Here is a 17,654-nt window from a genome sequence, read left to right as displayed (position 1 = left end):
AAATACTCATCTGCACCAGAGCTGCCGCATTTTGGGTCCCATCTCCTATTCCACACGTCTGCCACCCGCGGTCGTGACAGAATCATAGTCATCACAGTATTTATCGAAGTCATAAGGCTTTTTGTCCATTTTTGACCAATAAATCATTGAGCTGACCCTGAAGACCTTGGTGGGTGTAAGCCAGATTTTAATGGATTTTAAACATCACATCATTCTACACCCCTGCAAAGTTTCTCAAGCCTTTTTGAGCTAATGTGTTTACAGACAGAAAGAATGGCGTGCACGCAAATGCTACCAAAAACGTAACCTCCTTAGCAGAAGTAATAAAAAAATCAAAATAACTCTGCTTCAATTTATATGGCTTCTCAAACAAATTTACTTTAATAATAATTCAGTAACATCAGTAGTTCCTAATAAGGCTTAATTTATTTCAGAGGGGAAAACACTGACATTTGTGAAAAAGAAAAGAAAGAAATCCTACACGTGTTTAACGACAAGATGTGTTTCTGCATCAATACTTTTACTTCAGAATGATTTGAAAGCTTATAGTACAATTAAACTATTTTAAAAATATAAAATAAGTTATTAGTTTTTATTTATTGATTGAAATTGTTCCAACAATTACCACCAAACATATCATGATTACAAAATAATATGCCCATGATTGGTGTAGATACTTTAACCACACTGTTTGGGAACCTCACAGCTTTGTGTAGCAATAAGCCCTAATGACTTTAATGATCATCATTTGTATATTGCATACTAAAACAAACTTACTGTTCTTGTTTTATCCCAGTAAACTCCCCAAATTACTCTGCGCGTATACACATGATGAATGCAATGTGTGTTGGGTGCTATTTGTCAAAGTAAATTATCAAACGTGTAGATCTTTTTTTATGTTTTATTTTGATGACTGATAGTGATTACAGTCAAGAGGTAAACAAAATGAATGAGCATGATGTTTCCACTGACCACAGCTTTACATTTATCTCAGGTTATTTGTGGTTTTGAAAGATTTTAAATATTCTTTTAGTTCTTTTAATTCTTAAAGTTATGGTTCAGGTGATGATTTAACCAGAAGAGAATAGTGGATGTAGAAAACAACACAAAATATTTATACAACTGTAGGTTTATAGGCTGGGGAAGCAGGTTAATGGCAAAATGTAGTCATCCTCCAGACTCTGAATTAGACTTTAATGTTTCTGTGTTGCTGCAATTTCATCCTGAAAATACAAGACTACAAGGCACGTGTGGTTACTCAGAAACCAGAAAGCTGATACTGTCTATGATACATTCATGACATAAGGATCCACCAGAGACTAAAGCTCACAACGACTAATATTTAGCTGTAAAGTTGTGATGTGCAGAAGTGGGTGCTCGCCTTCCAAAAGCATCGTCTTTGCAATGGAGGAGTCAGAATGTCTGTAATTAGAACAGTGCTGCCACTTCCAAAAAATATAATTCAATGTCTGCTCCACAGGGCAGGGTATTCACACAGTTCCTCTGGTACAGTGTCAGCCACTCTCCTCATACATAAAAAGAAATGCTTTAAAAAACATTTTTACAGACATATAAATCTACAAAAAGCTATAATGACAGATATTTCTTACATTTTATGTTTTATGTTGAACAAAATATTTGTTGTGCTATAATGCAATGAGAGAATATATAACAAAAATAATACATAGTACTAGATCTGTACAAAATATACCAAACCTCTCCAACAAATGAAGCCTTTGTCTTTACATGTGTTCAGAGATGCAGACATGGGAAGTGTCTGGATGTGAGATTCGAAACCAAATATGTTATGTGTGGAAAAAGAAATCCTTTTGCCTGTTTGATGTGGTTGCATGAAACAAATTTGCCCTCGCACACTTTCAAAGCCAACAAAGAGAATCAACGCTGTGATCGTCTACTGTAAAACAAGCTTAATACTGTTAATAAGAAAGGTACTGTTTTCCTACATTGCTGCTGATATCGCATGAAAATGGAGTCAAACATAAGAAGACAGGTTCTATACGCTCACTGTCCATTTCATTAGGTACAACTGTTTATCTGCTCCTTAATGGAACTTGCTAATCGGCCAATTACATGGCAGCGACTCTACAATTTAGTAAATAGACCTGGTCATAACGAGTTGATGAAGATCAAAGTACGCATCAGATGCTGCTGAGATTTTTCCCACATGACCATCTGTAGGTTTTAGAAGAAGGGTCTATGTACATGTTAAACTTTGAATCAGATTGGCTACGGCAGCAAACGACCAGACTGGGCGCTAGGCCTGTCAGGTTCACCAAAATTGGACAAACAAAGATTGGAAAAACGCTGCCTGGTCTGATGAGTCTCCGTTTCTGCTATGACATTTAGATGGCTGGGTCAGAATTTGGAATAATCAACATGAAAGCATGGATCATTGGTTCTGGTGGTGGTGGTGTAATGGTGTGAGGGATATTTTCTTGGCACATTTCTACTCCTGAGAACTGAGAGAAAAAAAATCTTTTAGTTGAACTTTTTTTGTGATTTGTTTGTCCACTACAGAGGACATAAATGAACAAGCTGGGTCTCAGGAGCATAAGCAGAGATCCCACCTGGGCTCATTAGTACCAAATAAGTCCACCAAAGTATTGTTGCTGATCATGTCCATCCCTTTATGACCACTGTGTATCTTCAGATGGCTGCATCCAGCAGGAAAATACTCTGTGTCACAAAGTTCTAATCATCTCAAACTGGTTTCTTCAACATGAAAATGAGATCACTGCACTTAAACTGACCAAAATCTCTGCTGAATGTTTCCAGGACCTTGTTAAATCTATGCCACAAATAATTAAGGCAGTTCTGAAGGCAAAAGGGGGCCCAAACCAGTACTAGCAAGGTACACCTAATGATCTGGTCAGTGAGAGTACATCACAATGCTTTCCATGTGTCACACAGATCATCTTATACATCTACAGTCTCTCCATGCCCACATAAAGGGTGAAGCTGGTATTATGGAAGCTTCGCTGCTTTGACCTCCCAGTTCTCAGTCCAGAGCTTCTTCAACGGCAGCTTGTAGGTCATCTTAAAGGAAGACAGCTGTGGGAAAAGTTCCGTGTTGAATTTCTGTTTAGTCCAATGTAACTGAGACTGAGAAATTGATGAGAGGTTTGACAGTGATGAGCATCCCGATATACAGTATGGCTGATTTCTGATGACATTCCTTCTTTTACAAAATACATTTATTATTTCCCCACACTGTCTCTGACATCAATTACCGAGACAAGTAAAACGAGACGAATCAAGTACGCCATCTGAAATATTTTGCTTTCTTAGTTAGCAGAGGCCCGTCATGTAAATGAAATAAATAACACACAAAAAGAGAAGGTGATAGAGAAAATAAAGTGGAAATATATATATCTGCATATCAAATTGCCTGGGCTTACTGAATAAAAAAAGTCCACAAAATCCCTTTAAGGCAAATGGATATTTGGAGAATGCTAAATCCCATGTAATACATTCACTGCACAATTCCTGGTCCTCTTGAATGTGTGTGAGGGGGATATAATGCATCCTGTGCTGAATGCAAGTGTGTGTTTTCTATATGTACATGTGTCAGTATGTGTGCGTGTGGTATGTAGGGAAACGAGACTGGACGTTTCAGCATTACTGTTGGAGGTTTAGAGTCAAGCCCTGGGGGAAAATGGGCAGAGAAGCCGGCACTCCAACATACTCAGTTTCCTGCCTCCCTAAGCCTAGACTCTGGGATCGCCGGGATGCATTTGTGTGGCTTGGCGGAGGCCACGAAGCCCGGCAAGCAGGTGCATTTGTACGATCCCTCTGTGTTTGTGCACTCCCCGTTCTGACACAAAGGCACTTTGTCGCTGATGTCCTCACACTCGTTTATGTCTGAGGAGAAAGGACACAGCATGAGTTAGTCAGCAGGGAGAATCCCAGAAGGAAAAGCTGCCTATCTGCTGCTGAGGGGTCACCTCAAAATTATAATTCTTCCCTTTCCCGTCCTTTCCATGTTAAACTCCAACAAATTTGAGTTCTGTTCTAACTTTTCATCGTGATAAATGATCACATCAGAAACTATGATTTAAACACATGAAAATACTTTTGATAATTACTTGTTTTTCAAGAAAATAAATCAAACAGCTAATAGTTCTCAAATGTGAGGATTAGGTGCTTGCCTTTCTCTTGAAGTATTGTTCGACTCACATCATACAGTACACAAATCAGTGAATGCATCAGGGGTAATTTGGGGTTCAGCTTCCTGCCAAGGACACTCGATATGTGGACTGGAGGAGGTGGGGATCAAACCACCAACCTTCTGATAAGTGGACAGCTCATCCTATCTCCTCAGCCGTAGCTGCTCAACAAGTGACCAACACAAGTGTTTTAATTACTTTCACAAAGGTTTGCTGTTGGAGTTACTTTCCCTCAACACGATAAACGTGTTGCATAGAATCTCATATATCTTTAATCAAACATGCCGTCATGTTGCGTGTCAGCTGGACAGGATCTGCACTCGATTTCCCAGCCATCTTGAGAGCCGGACTTCTAAGAATGATGGTAAAATTAACAATCCACTGGATTGTGTTTCCTTTTGGCCTTCAACAGGTTGTTCTTTCTCTTTTCCAGCATGGGAGGTCTGATTGTCATTTCATAGCAGTCAATCTCAAATGACCCTCTTTGTGTTTATGTCATGTTCTGCTGGGGAAACGCTAGCGGTGAGATTTATAAAAGGAGGCAGGGCATGAGTTGCATAGCTCCCACATGTTTCCACGGTTTTCAATGACTTTTCTTGGGAAAACTGGCTAACCTTGAAGTCGATAAGCCTGTAGCGGACACAATCTTGCAATCATAGAATTTCATTACTAAAAGACAGACTCTGTTTTCTTACAAAACAAACAAAGTACATTTATAAAAAATATCTCATGTAACACACAAGTGGCTAAGATTCAAGGCCTCCTTGCTCTTGGCAGTGTACAACCAGGGAATGTCAAACCAAAGGGTAACACACGATGGTTTTGTGGAGTACACGGCTTTCATTAGTTTCCCATAAAACACAAGTTAATGCAAGGTTGTTAAATTTAAAGCTTCTCCTTGAGGGCAAAGATTTACTGCATGAAGAGTTAACCTACTGGCTCCAGAAGTTTGAAACATGAAAGCAGAGTTCACTGTGGTTTGTTTTCAAGATTCAGCACCATATTTTTAAATGAGATATGATGTTATATGAAGTGACTGATTCTCCTATTGATCCAAGGAAGCCCCTGAACATTCTTTATTAGGAAAACATGATCTAAATGTGGGCAGCCTACTGAGAAGGCCCCTAAAGATGCTGCAGGAAAAACCCACCTATACAGGCCATCTTGTCTAGATCAAGTTCATAACCGTCTAAGCAGTCACAGGTGTAGCCCTCTCGCACTCGAACGCAGCGACCGTTTTCACACCCATTCAGGATTCCACATTCCTCCGCCCGGAGACCTTCAAAACCTTCATAGCGTTCTGATTGGCCAAATATACAGACAGACATGATATTGTTGCAACATTTATTTAAAGAAAATATTTTCAAACTCTCATAATGCTAGATGTCAGTTGACCTGTTAGGACATCCAGTCCACTAATGGGTCATTTGATATCCTCGTTCACAAAACTAATATAAAATATTCTGGCTTATACGTTGCTGTACAAAAGTTTTGAGCCACCCGTCATTTCTTTACATCCTAGTTCTAAGGAGCCAGACTTATCTTGTACTTGAGCTACAGTTTTCCAGGCTTTTAAAGGTCTTTCAAAGATTTTCTTTGGACATTGGCTGCTTTTTCACTCATTTTCACCCCAGTCCTTAACCATTTTCTCAGCAATGTTTAAGCCATTTAACACTGATCCATCGATCATTCAAGATTAAAAAAGCACCAAACTTGAGGGATGAACTAGTGTTGTGTCTACACTTAAGAGACAACTTAGCAAAGAACCAATTTTAGGTCATTTCTTCAGCCATTTTGCTACTATTAACCCTTTCAACAACACATCATTTGCTCTAATTTCTGTTATTGAATCTGCATAAAATTTTAAATATAATGATGTTTGACAGCATAAAATTGTATTGTAATTGCACCAACAAGGTGACTTACAAAGAGCTATTAGATGAAAAACTGACATGTATTGGAATGGTGTGCGGTGTGTCTTTAAAACAAAAAAATGATCTACAGCAGATGAAGAGTGTTTGTAAGCTACGTCTTTAAGAAACTGGACAAATTTCTCAATGAAGCCTTATCAGGAAAGGTCTCATTCAAAGGGTGGCTATCAAAAGGCCATTCTTAAGGAAGGGAAAGAAGGAGAAATGTCTGAAGTATCCAAAATGACACAGTGATTGGGCTGATAATCAGAGATAACAGGTCTTATGGAGTAAAGAATCCAAATGAGAACTTTTGGGTTCAACTTGTCAAAATGTACAAAGGAGATGACAGTAGAGAGGTACAGCAGTGAGTGTCTACAGGCATCTGTGATCATCTTGGGATCTTGTCACAACTGTTAGAATTATGAACAATAGATCAGATTTGATCCACCATGCAATACTATCTGGTTTGACACTATCTCTACTTTCAAGATCAGGCTTCAAACTTTCCTTTTTGCTAAAGCATATAGTTAGGGCTGGACCAGGTGATCCTAAATCCTCCCTTAGTTATGCTGCAATAGACGTAGGCTGCCGGGGGATTCCCATGATGCATTGAGTTTTTCCTTTCCAGTCACCTTTCTCACTCACTATGTGTTAACAGACCTCTCTGCATTGAATCATATCTGTTATTAACCTCTGTCTCTCTTCCACAGCATGTCTTTATCCTGTCTTCCTTCTCTCACCCCAACCGGTCGCAGCAGATGGCCGCCCCTCCCTGAGCCTGGTTCTGCCGGAGGTTTCTTCCTGTTAAAAAGGAGTTTTTCCTTCCCACTGTCGCCAAAGTGCTGCTCATAGGGGGTCATATGATTGTTGGGTTTTTCTCTGTATCTATGAAGCGCCTTGAGGCGACTTTTGTTGTGATTTGGCGCTATATAAATAAAATTGAATTGGAAACAGCTTCATTCTTAAGCATGACAATAATCCTAAACACACTGCCAATACAGTAAAAACATACCTGGATAGAAAAACACAGAATGGAATACTGTCAGTCATTGATCTCCCCAGAGCCAAGAGCTCAACATTATTGAAGCGGTGTGGGATCATCTTGTCATGATGCTTAACAAGTATGAGCCAACATCCAAAGAAGAGCTTTGAATGTCCTTCAAAAAGCCTGGAGAACTATTCCTGAAGACTACTTAAGCAATTACAGGAAGCTGCCTAAGAGAGTTCAGGCTGCGTTCAAGAATAGAGGTGCTCATACTAAATACTGACTTTCAGGCTTGTTAGAAGTGTACAAGCTGCTAAGTTTCTCCCTAATCAGAATCAGAATCAGAATACTTTATTGATCCCTGGGGGAAATTATTTTTTGTTACAGTGCTCCATTTTAAACCAACATTAAGACAAGACAGGCAATACGCTAACTAAGAATAGTACAATATATACATATATATACATACATACATACATAAGTCACTTATAAATAAATATTTGGAAAAGAAACATGTGTAGTTGTAACAGCAAACAGTGTGTTAAGTGGATGCGTTGTACAGGGAGATGGCCACAGGCAGGAATGATTTCCTGTGTCGTTCAGTGGTGCTTTTCGGTAATCTCAGTCTCTCACTGAACGAGCTCCTGTGACTGCTATATGTAATATGCTATATATCCATGTATGTTTGCACAATTTAATAAACTGATGTACTGATTTCCTAGCAAAACATAAAGAAAGCAGGGTGCGGCTCAAGACTTTTGCACAGTACTGTAGCTGCTGTATATATTAAAGCTACTTTGAATCCCAGGTAGGTATATTTGCCTATACCTGATAAGCTTATGAAATATTATGTTAAACTACTAAAACAGAACACAACTGCATGCATATAGTCACCAGCATATGGATCCACTCGCTGCGGCTGGTACTCTCTCGGCTGCACACTGGGCACACGGACGGGGACGTGGAGGGGTGGCTGTTGAATGCCGTAGTAGTTCTCACCTTCAGAAATATCATAGGGTCCACCAGCACCGCCGTAATGATCCCAGTATGGAGGGCCAAAATGTTCTGCAGGGTCATCTATCCCCTCAACACCGTACTCATATCCTATTCGCTCTCGCAGACTATCTGAACTTCCTCTTACGTTGCACATTACTGCATAGTCAGCTGTACACAGCAGCAAACAAGGGATAGAAATGATCATTTACTTTTGAAATCAAATGGAAAATTACAAAATCATTACTGTATGAATACGCTATGCTATGAACATGGTACATAGATTCATTATGAAACTAAAAAATCACTATCTTATCTGATTCCTGCTTCTCACCAGAGTCTTTCCTGGGACAGAGGGCACAGTGTTCACTCCAGGCAACACCGTGCAGGCAGCAACACTCAGTGTATGTAGTTCTGCGATCTGATAGCGGTTTGGCACACATGTTGTCGCCCTCGAGTTGCTGCCAGCAAATATCCACGTGCACGTCATCTTCTGAGTCCACAACTTCTGGGATGTACAATGAGAAGGGTTTAAGAGAAAAAATAAGAGAATCAGAAAAATATCACTTTAAGAGTCAGCTAACCAAGTTATACTTTTTCTTTGAATATCCAAGAAGAATAAATTGTCAAAAAAAAAAAATTGAATCGGTTTGTGTGTGTGTGTCACACCCTCTGTGGTGTTGAGATCAATGCAGCGTCGCCGTGTGCTGTCGAGAACCAACGGAGGACTGCAGAAACAGTTGAATGACCCGGCCGTGTTCACACACACCCCGTTCTCGCAGACATTTCCAAATGCACACTCATCATAATCTTAAAAAAATTAGTGCAAAGAGACTCAGACGTCACCAAAATCATTGCATTTTAGCACATTAGCATGGTAATACAAAGCAGACCACGAATGAGACCATACATTTATACATACACCATACATAATAGGTAATAAAAAAAAGACTTTCTTACCCACACACTCAAGCCGGATGTTATCGTAGAAGAAGCCGGAGCGACAGTAGCAAGTATACGTAGAAAAGAGATTTGAACACTGCCCATTCTTACAGATGTCGGGCCCAAAAATCTCACATTCATTTGCATCTAAGGGGCAAAGACAGAGAGAGCTGCGTCATGTGCGTCACGTTGCGATGTGTGAGCTGAAAAAGTTTCAAATCCTGACCCTGTGCTAGAACTGTCATTCGCTTCTTTTTTTAAAAGCTGCAATTACAGTAAATACTCAGGTATAGAGGCACGTTTACCATGAGGCCGGTCCATCTGGCTTTAAAAGTTGCTGCAGGTGAAAATAAAACATTTCACCTTTTTGTGCCATTAAAAATGCTGTTGACAGCCAGTCCTAACCCCTGATGCACTTATTGTATACATTTGAAAATCCTGACTTCCTTCTCAAGTTATTGCACAAGATTTTCAGAAAACCTGACCCTGTGACCCTGACTCTGAGGTCAAGGTTACTAATATTAACTAACTAAGGTGACATCTTTTTTAGAGATTTTCAGAATACTTGACTCAAGGCCTCCATTATTTAACCTGGTGTCTTTCTCGAGTTATCACATTTGCAAACTTGGGAGTCCATGCTGCATGCCCAACCCCAGTGTGAGAACAAAACCCCATCGTGCTTTAACGGCTGAGGGGTTAAAACAGGGAAAATCTACAAAACGAGGTAGCATTTACAAGCGAAGAGTGTGTACCTATGTAAGCCCGTTGCTCATCTCCAAAACTTTGTACAGAGGAAACAGGCAAGGGTAGTAATCCACTGCCGTAAGGGCACAGCTGTTTGTAATCATCTGAAAAACAAAGACAAGCAGATTAACAAAACACAGAAAAACGCTGTTCTAATATTACAATATGTTCACTTTATTCCGATAATAAAGCTCTTGTTGTACCACTTCCTTGGACGGGACAGGCGTGGATTTCACAGTTGTCGCCCCAGCCTGCTCCAGCCGTGCAGCAGCACTCCTGCTTGGTGGTGTTGTGAGACAAGACGTTGTCGCAGAAGTTTGCGTCATTCAGATTATAATAGCACTCCCTCCTCTCCTCTGCCGAAGTGGGGAATGCAGGAATGGGTTTGGTGTCCCTCTCAGCTGTAGGTGAACAAAGAATAAAGCAGGTGAGGCGATGTCAGAGATCACGGTCGTGAAAGCATCTGTGGATTTAGTCACGGTCTGGTGTTTGAGGAAGGAAAAATGCTCTCTGATACAGCTTTTTGAAGTCATACCTCACTACACAGACGAGCTCTCCAGGAAGCTAAAGTTACAATAAATCCTAACCTTGAGGTGCACATCATCACACCGTAACAGCGTCAAAGGGCCTCCGCTCTTTCATCCGTCCACATCCCTTCAGCAGGTAGTGCATTACCCTCGCCTGCCACTGCTGAGCCTGCTCATTTGTCCAAAGGCATGGGCTCAGGCATTTCACCGTTAAGCTGCTGGCTTAGCCAAATGGAAACACTGGCATGTGAGTCAACACACCATTCAGTCTCACATGATTGATTAACACACGTCGAAAGCAAACAGTGGAATGTGGCAGAAAGGTACACAAAGGCATAACTGGGGTTTAGAGCCCAGGCAGAAGAAAAAACATCCCCGCTGAGGGCACGTAGCTTAATAATGTAAATACCCCCAATTTGTGTACACATGTGCCTATCAAACTGGGAATGTGATGATATTTCCATGACTCAAAAGGCTTTAGTCATCCTGAAATTACACTGCATTACATATCTTTAACCTCTGCACTTTCCGATTATTTTAGCACAAGAGCACAGAGCAATGTGTCTTTAGCTCTAATTGCTAATAGCTACACCTTATCCCTGTTTGTCTTGGTGGGGAAATGGGTTTACGGTAACTAAGGCCCCAGGGCATTTGCTTGGCTCCGATCGAGAAGTTACTTCATCGTTTGTCTGGTGGATTAGGCTGATACAAATTTTTGCGGGAAACCCACCCAACCATAACCCCAGCCTGTAAAGAAAAAAAAAGGAAACACGCAGGTCAAAAGATACTCTAAGAGACGTGGAGTAAGCCATGTCCACCTAGTCGCCCTTGTTTGGATAATGAGAGACGGCTCATTAAATCAGGGAAAACTTCGTCTCCCAATGACGGGATTGAGTTCTAGTCCTGCTCTATTACCCATGGAACGGCACTGGCTGGTGCGGGGATCAAATTCCTCATTGTCGTTGGGGCAGATGCACAGGAAGCTGCCATCGAAGTTCTCACACAGGGCCTCCCCACACAGCGCCAAGCTCATCTCGCACTCATTCACGTCTGAGAAAAGCAGGAGAGGAAGCTTTAGGTCAGTAAAGGATCGGGAACATGCACACGGTTGTCAGAAGAGTACTTGATATTCAAATGAAAGAAAAGTCCTTCATGCATTTCTTTATAAAACTATCTTACATCTATTCTTACATCTATCTATCTTAAGAAAGATTTGACTTTTTACAAATAGATGATAAATGTAAATTTTTATTGTTTAATAACCAGCCAATAAATTCTCAGCTGGAGGATGTAGTTTTTACCATGAGTGTTAACAGTGTATGTGTTAGAAAGTCTTTCATTTGCAGATTTGTACACAAAAGATGTACTTTTAAGATTTAGACTATGAGAGTGCATACGTGGAAGTGGTTCAGAATGACTATTAACAGTTAGTTTCATAATTTTTTGGACAAAGATACAATTTTTGTAGTTTTGTCTCAGTATACCGCTGCAGTGTTTAAAGCAAACAGTTAAGATGTGACTGAAGGTCCAACTTTAACTGAAGAAGTTTAACAAAACTGCTGCATCGATTGTTTAGGAATTACACCCATTTTTATGCACAGTCCCTCATTTTCAGAGGCTCAAAAGTAATTGGACAATTGACAAGCAGGTTCATGTCCAGGAGAGGCCTGCTCCATTCTTATTCCATGAAAAATGAAGCAGACATAATCGCTGAAACTGATGCAGGGTGTTTAAATATGAATATGACGCCACCAATAGGCAAAAACAAAAACTTTAGGAGTCGGCGAATCGTCAAACTGGGGCATTTTTAAAAAGAATGAATGCACTGACCAGCTCAGCAACACCAAAAGCGCTGAAAGATCACAGAAGACAACTAAAGTAAATCATGTCAAAATTACTTACATATCTAATAATTAAAAAAAACAAACACTTTATAGCATCTAACTGATGTTGTGAAGCAGCAGGATAAATGAAGTGTACAAATCTACACTCTCTGCCCAGATTCAGCCGAACGCTGCAAAAGTAATCAGACAGCTCTTCACAGCGTTGAATGAATTCCAAACCATACTGCGAGAGATTTTCAAGGGAAAGAAATAGGATATTCTTCATGGCCAAGTCAGTCTCAGTCCAACAGAGCATGCTTTTTAGTTGCTGAAGACAAAACTGTAGGCAGAGACACCCACAAACAAGCAGCAGCTTAAAGTGGCTGCAGTAAAGAACTAGGAGAGCATCTCCGGGGAGGAAACACAGCATTTGGGCCTTGGGTTCTAAACCTCAGGAAGTCAAGACAGCATCTGTATTAAAAAATATATATCATATTTAAGATTTAGGTTTTGGAGCCTCTGAAAATGGGGTACTGCGTATAAAAACGAGTGTATTTCCTAAACAGTTCATAGACTATCTTTATAAAACTCCTTATGCTTAAACTGCATCTTTGTTTGTCTGATTTAACATCCACCATGGAGGTGTACAGAGTATGCCTCTGTACACCTCCATGGTGGATGTTACTACTTTGACCAACGAATTATGGATTGTATTGGAATATATTTCAACATAGTGTATTTAATTTTGAAAAACACATTTATATGAACAGGCTAGTTTAGCTTGTCTACAGCGGATACTTTCTGGACAGCAGTAACACACCGACACATCTGGTCATATCTCCCGGAGGGTTGGTGTAGCCTCGGTCACACTGGCAGCGGAATGAGCCGTCTGTGTTCTCACAGAAGCCGTTGCTCCCACAGATGGTTTCGTTGTCACATTCATCAATATCTGCAAGGCGAGAGCAGGCAGAGAGGTGAGCGCAGCGTTAATATTTACAGTGTCATTCTGCACAACAGACTCTCGGACTGCCTCCGTAAACACTACGCCGCTTTCTCCAAAATAAACACCACTACCATTCTGACCGTACAATAACAAGAGAAATCACTGCCATCATAACATGTCAGGGACAGTGTACAGATTAGACAGTTCGTTAAGAAGCTTTTCAAACTTTGCTCCTCATGGATTGATTCATGGGGACTCGCTCTCTCTCTCTGCATGGACACAGTGTAAAGTGAGCGTGATGTGGGTCTGGAAAGCTGCGGGTGAATGTTCTTTAGTTGTGTCAGCCGAGTGGGAAGTGACAGAGGAGTCCGCAGCATCCAGCCAACATTCAGTACTCACCAAGACTTTACAAGCAGCTGGAGAGTTCAGATCTGGCATTAAGAGCAGCTCTCTGGCATGAACCACTTTCCAATCTAATCAATGAATGTACTGAAAAACAGGCTCTTACTACGAAAGGACTGAGAGCATAGGGGGACTTTGTGAGGGCCTGAAATGGAAGTTAGGAATCTGGTGGGTCTGCAGTAGTTTCTTGTTTGCAAGGCATTAAATCATAAAACATGGTTGATAAAATCACAAGAGAAACTATATGCTTTATGTCAGTTCGGCTTGTCGAAACTGTTAACAGCGGACCTCGTAACCGCACTGACTCCCCCTACCAGTTGCTGTTTGAAAGGTAACATTTGTTTGCAATTTCTAACATACATGATTTAGTATTTCTTGGCATCGCCAGCATAGCAGAAGCCAAAGACTGATGCTGCAGGGAGGGGGGTAAAGCTGATTATAATTGTTTTAAAAACACTCACAGTGCTTAATGGTCACACTTTAGTGACATGAAATTATTCTCTGGTCAGTTTCCCTCCTTCTTGGGTTGCTGGAATATAAATTCAGGTAACTTGATCAACAATTTGGATAAAGTAAAAGTGACAAACACAGCCAGAAGTTAAGTGCTTGTACTTTTTCTGCAAGGCACCAAGTTAAAAACATTACAACAGGCAGGCCTCACAACTGATATGAATTGTACAGATGAAATTAAAGAATACTACTTTACTGTGTCTGTTTTATTGTAAGCGTAATTTGATTTTGTTAATATTTTCTTTTTAACTTTCATAACCTTCCATGGAAACTATTAGTTTCCATGACTAATAGTAACTCCACTGGAGTGATAATAGGCTTTGGAAAAAACAAAACAAAACTTGAAATTAAAAAACATTCTGAACATGGAAAAAATCACGACATCTTGAATATTTAAATGATTTTTGATCCGTTCCACTAAAAACTCTCATACATCTGCCTCTAACTGTAATAAAGACAAGATGTTAAGACCAGTGGTACCTTAAACTTTCGTGACAATATGATTTATGGTGTAAAAAGCGCCATCATTCACATGTTGTCTAACCCTGTTCTATTTTGCCTATGAGGACTAATACAGGCCGCTTCAGCTGAAAAAAAAAAGGGGGAAGAAAGTGGGACAGAGAAACCGCAATCCATCTGATTTGAACAGCACGCTTGGCCAGGGCCCCGTCCTCTCCTCCAACGCAGAAATCTCCTTTCTCAGGCTCATTGGGGGAACTAATCCTCTACCAGTGTTTCTGTCCTGACTTGGACATTTCTCTAACATGCCTCTGGGGTCAGAGACAGGGTCTCCCACCAGCTAATAAAACTGTGGAGACAAAATTGCCTTTGTCATTTGTAAAATGTTTCCCTGGAAGGGCTGAGGAGGACTGAAATTGCTAGAATAGACTTGTGGGCTCAAATGGACGGACACATACTAAGAACCGCCAACTTACTGGATGTGCTTTTGAATACTTTAAGGAATTGCACACAATTGAAAATTTTTTAGGGAATAACATCTCAAAGGCCTAGTTAGCCATGTTTCTCTATTAAAGGGGGGGAAAGTATTGTATACCAAGGTTTAAGGAACATTTTTCTCAAGTGTGAAGAGCTTAAGTGGAGTTAGGAATGTTGGAATTGACAGCAGAGACCAGCTGGGAGGTCCGGGGAGGGAAGTCGATGAAAGCTCTCTGCTAATATGTGAAATAATCAGTGTCTGAAGGCGGATTTTCATTCGTGTGTGACATGGAAGAAAATCTGTTGCAAACCACATGTTGGGATGAGAAGCACTCAAAGTATCATATCTGAGAGGAACAAGAAAATCTGGACCAAAACGAAAACTGGAATTTAGTCATTGCTGTGCCCGTCTTTTTGCAGTGTTTGAGTGATAGCATTACTTGACCAGCCATTTAGGTCTGTCAGCCACAGACAGTCAGGCTGATAATTGCAGCACTAATGATTTGTGGGAAAAAATGAATATTACAGCATGAGATAACTCCACCAAGAGCGAGTCTCACACTAGCACGACATGGGGTTGCCTTTCTTAGTCTTTCCATGCGATCATCAGTTACGTCAGGACACATGCAGCGCTGTAATTTGCCTGGGGGGAAGAAGTGAGGCAGGAAAGCTGAGATGAAGGGGCAGCACGGGCCCAAAAACAACCTACTCTAACGGCCTGACCCGGGAGGACATGCTTCCTGGATCCGGTGATGGTGGATTTGGGTGTGGAGGAGTGTTAAAAACTGGTCTCTGTGCCATGTGTTAATCTGAAGCACATGGCGGCAGGCAAAGAGAATACAGGGATACATCAATGACTGTTGACTCACCCCGCCACAGTCCACACTTCTCCGTTGTTCTCCGGGCAACCCCTTGTCTGATTGGACCCATATGCAGAGGTTATTTCACACATGATCGGTTAAGGATAAGGTGAGGTATTTGCCTTCAGGGAAGCATGTTTGCGGGCTTTATCAGATATTACATCAACAACCGGTCCTGGGTTAACTACACTGATGACCAACCTGCGGTGTGACCAGTGTACATCTTAAAAAGAAAGTACAACTGCACGAGGAGTCACACACATGTTAAAGTCTTCAGATTTCTATACATTTACAGGGGTGGGAGGCTGGCAAGAGTGAGACCGCAGACAATTTCCGCCCTTGGGTAAAAGCCTTATTAAAGACGAGGCATAGCTCGGGGGAATTTACGAGCGTGATGGTGAATTAAAGCTAAAAACAATGATGTGCAGCACGCATACACACACGCGTCCAAACACTTATGTACGGCATCGTGTTAGATTTGAGCGTAGACCTTATAGCACAGTTGCGGTGGCATTTGCTGTGGCAAAAAAAAGCCCCTCTGTTTTTCCCTTTTTGTGTCACGGCCTCTAAATCTAAATGAGCGCAGGGAGCAGAGCCAACGACAACCGCTGCCTCTTTCAAAGGCGGGTGAGTAAAAATAAAGCAATACCCCCTCGCAGAAACTGCAAATTACCACGTCTGGTCTCTTCTTGAATATTTGATGATTTTCTTTTTGCAAGCCACCAAAAAATGCCCGGGAGTAATTGGGCTCCATCCTTGGGCTTTTTTTAAACATTTTTTTATTGAGGTGACGGCAGCATCTCCCAAAACTTCCATTCGCGAGGTGAAACAAGCCACTATTGTGTGTAACGCTGAGTGATTTTAAACGTAAGAGGGCTTGGTTCTCAAACCGGGGCTGTGAGTCAACGCTGAGCTGTGCGAGTGTTTGTTGTAGCATCTAGTGAAAACAGCATCACAACATAGCAACAGGAGAAAAATGGTCAAGCACCCACAGAGATGAGATAAATAGAGTTTTGTGGAACTATAAAAGAAGATTTTGTAATCAGGCCACATCTCAGGACTCCTCAGGAGCATGTCAGACATGTTAGCAACTGGGTGAGTGGCTCAGAAGTGGAATCGGACTAAGAGGTCCAAACCCAGGCAGCTCTGTGTGGAGTCTCCACATGTCTGTATGAGCTTTCTCCTGGAGATTGGGTGTCTCTGTTAAATTCCAGCACAACTCCTTCAAAAGACACTTTCAGCATCAAGAATTTCACGGTTTTGGGCAAATAAAGGTATAAAAGGGATCATCACACTAGAGGCAACTAAAGGGCACATGGGGTGATTTAAATAAAATGCATATATCATGGCAGGCAAAGTCCTTAAGCCCTAATGCACAGCAAGCAATGATGAAAATCTAACCTGTGTGAGCTGCTTAGCAGTGTTTTGTCTCTGAAGTCAAAAGAGCAGAGGTGAGCAGCTGGCTTCAATCAAGTCTTGTTGAACTAAAGGCCTCTGCACTCAGACAGACAAGATCATAAAGTGCAGTGAGGAGGCAGCCACACATAGCCAGGATCAGTGTAGTAGACGAGGGGTGGTGGGCAGATCTACGATCTGTCACCGGTCAACACTGCCCGCAGCAGCATTTTCTCTCCAGAGCATCACTTGATAGTCTAATAAAAACTTTGGGTCATGAAAACATGTGAAGCCACACTCTGCCCTGAGTGCATCTCTGCAACCACCACAGTCTCTGGTTCTCTTTCTCCAACACAAACACACACGGGAGGATGCCAAAAAACCCCCAAAAATAACCCCACACTTAACCACAGACGTGCGCACACACACACACAGTCACGCTGACATGCACACGCAATCGGCCACAAACACCCACAGCTTCAATCTACGGTCCA

At 41.3% G+C, this 17,654-nt stretch overlaps 1 protein-coding gene across 2 annotated transcripts in view; it reads right to left on the bottom strand.

Annotated features, from left to right (window-relative positions):
• Nucleotides 1–887: 887 nt before the first annotated feature.
• The window catches only part of LOC146552618 (latent-transforming growth factor beta-binding protein 2-like), a 90,230-nt gene continuing 73,463 nt past the window's right edge, over nt 888–17,654 (bottom strand). The window contains exons 32-41 of one of the 2 annotated variants that reach the window (XM_085256322.1): nt 12,935–13,063; nt 11,207–11,341; nt 9,968–10,165; nt 9,773–9,868; nt 9,039–9,167; nt 8,748–8,888; nt 8,413–8,586; nt 7,980–8,249; nt 5,338–5,487; nt 888–3,882 (exon numbers count right to left, since the gene is read on the bottom strand). In XM_085256322.1, coding sequence (XP_085112448.1) covers nt 3,707–3,882; nt 5,338–5,487; nt 7,980–8,249; nt 8,413–8,586; nt 8,748–8,888; nt 9,039–9,167; nt 9,773–9,868; nt 9,968–10,165; nt 11,207–11,341; nt 12,935–13,063 — 1,598 coding nt within the window. In that variant the 3' untranslated portion in view covers nt 888–3,706. The remainder of the gene's footprint in view (nt 3,883–5,337; nt 5,488–7,979; nt 8,250–8,412; nt 8,587–8,747; nt 8,889–9,038; nt 9,168–9,772; nt 9,869–9,967; nt 10,166–11,206; nt 11,342–12,934; nt 13,064–17,654) is intronic. The other variant, XM_085256323.1, reaches the window with a different exon arrangement.

This window comes from Mchenga conophoros, linkage group LG19 (assembly GCF_057382185.1).
Source record: "Mchenga conophoros isolate Kocher_MC1m ecotype Shallow Benthic linkage group LG19, M_conophoros_male_GT1.1, whole genome shotgun sequence".
NCBI classification, from domain to species: Eukaryota; Metazoa; Chordata; class Actinopteri; order Cichliformes; family Cichlidae; genus Mchenga; species Mchenga conophoros.
The sequence above is the reverse complement of the archived record's forward strand: the minus strand, read 5'-3'. Positions and strand labels throughout refer to the sequence as shown.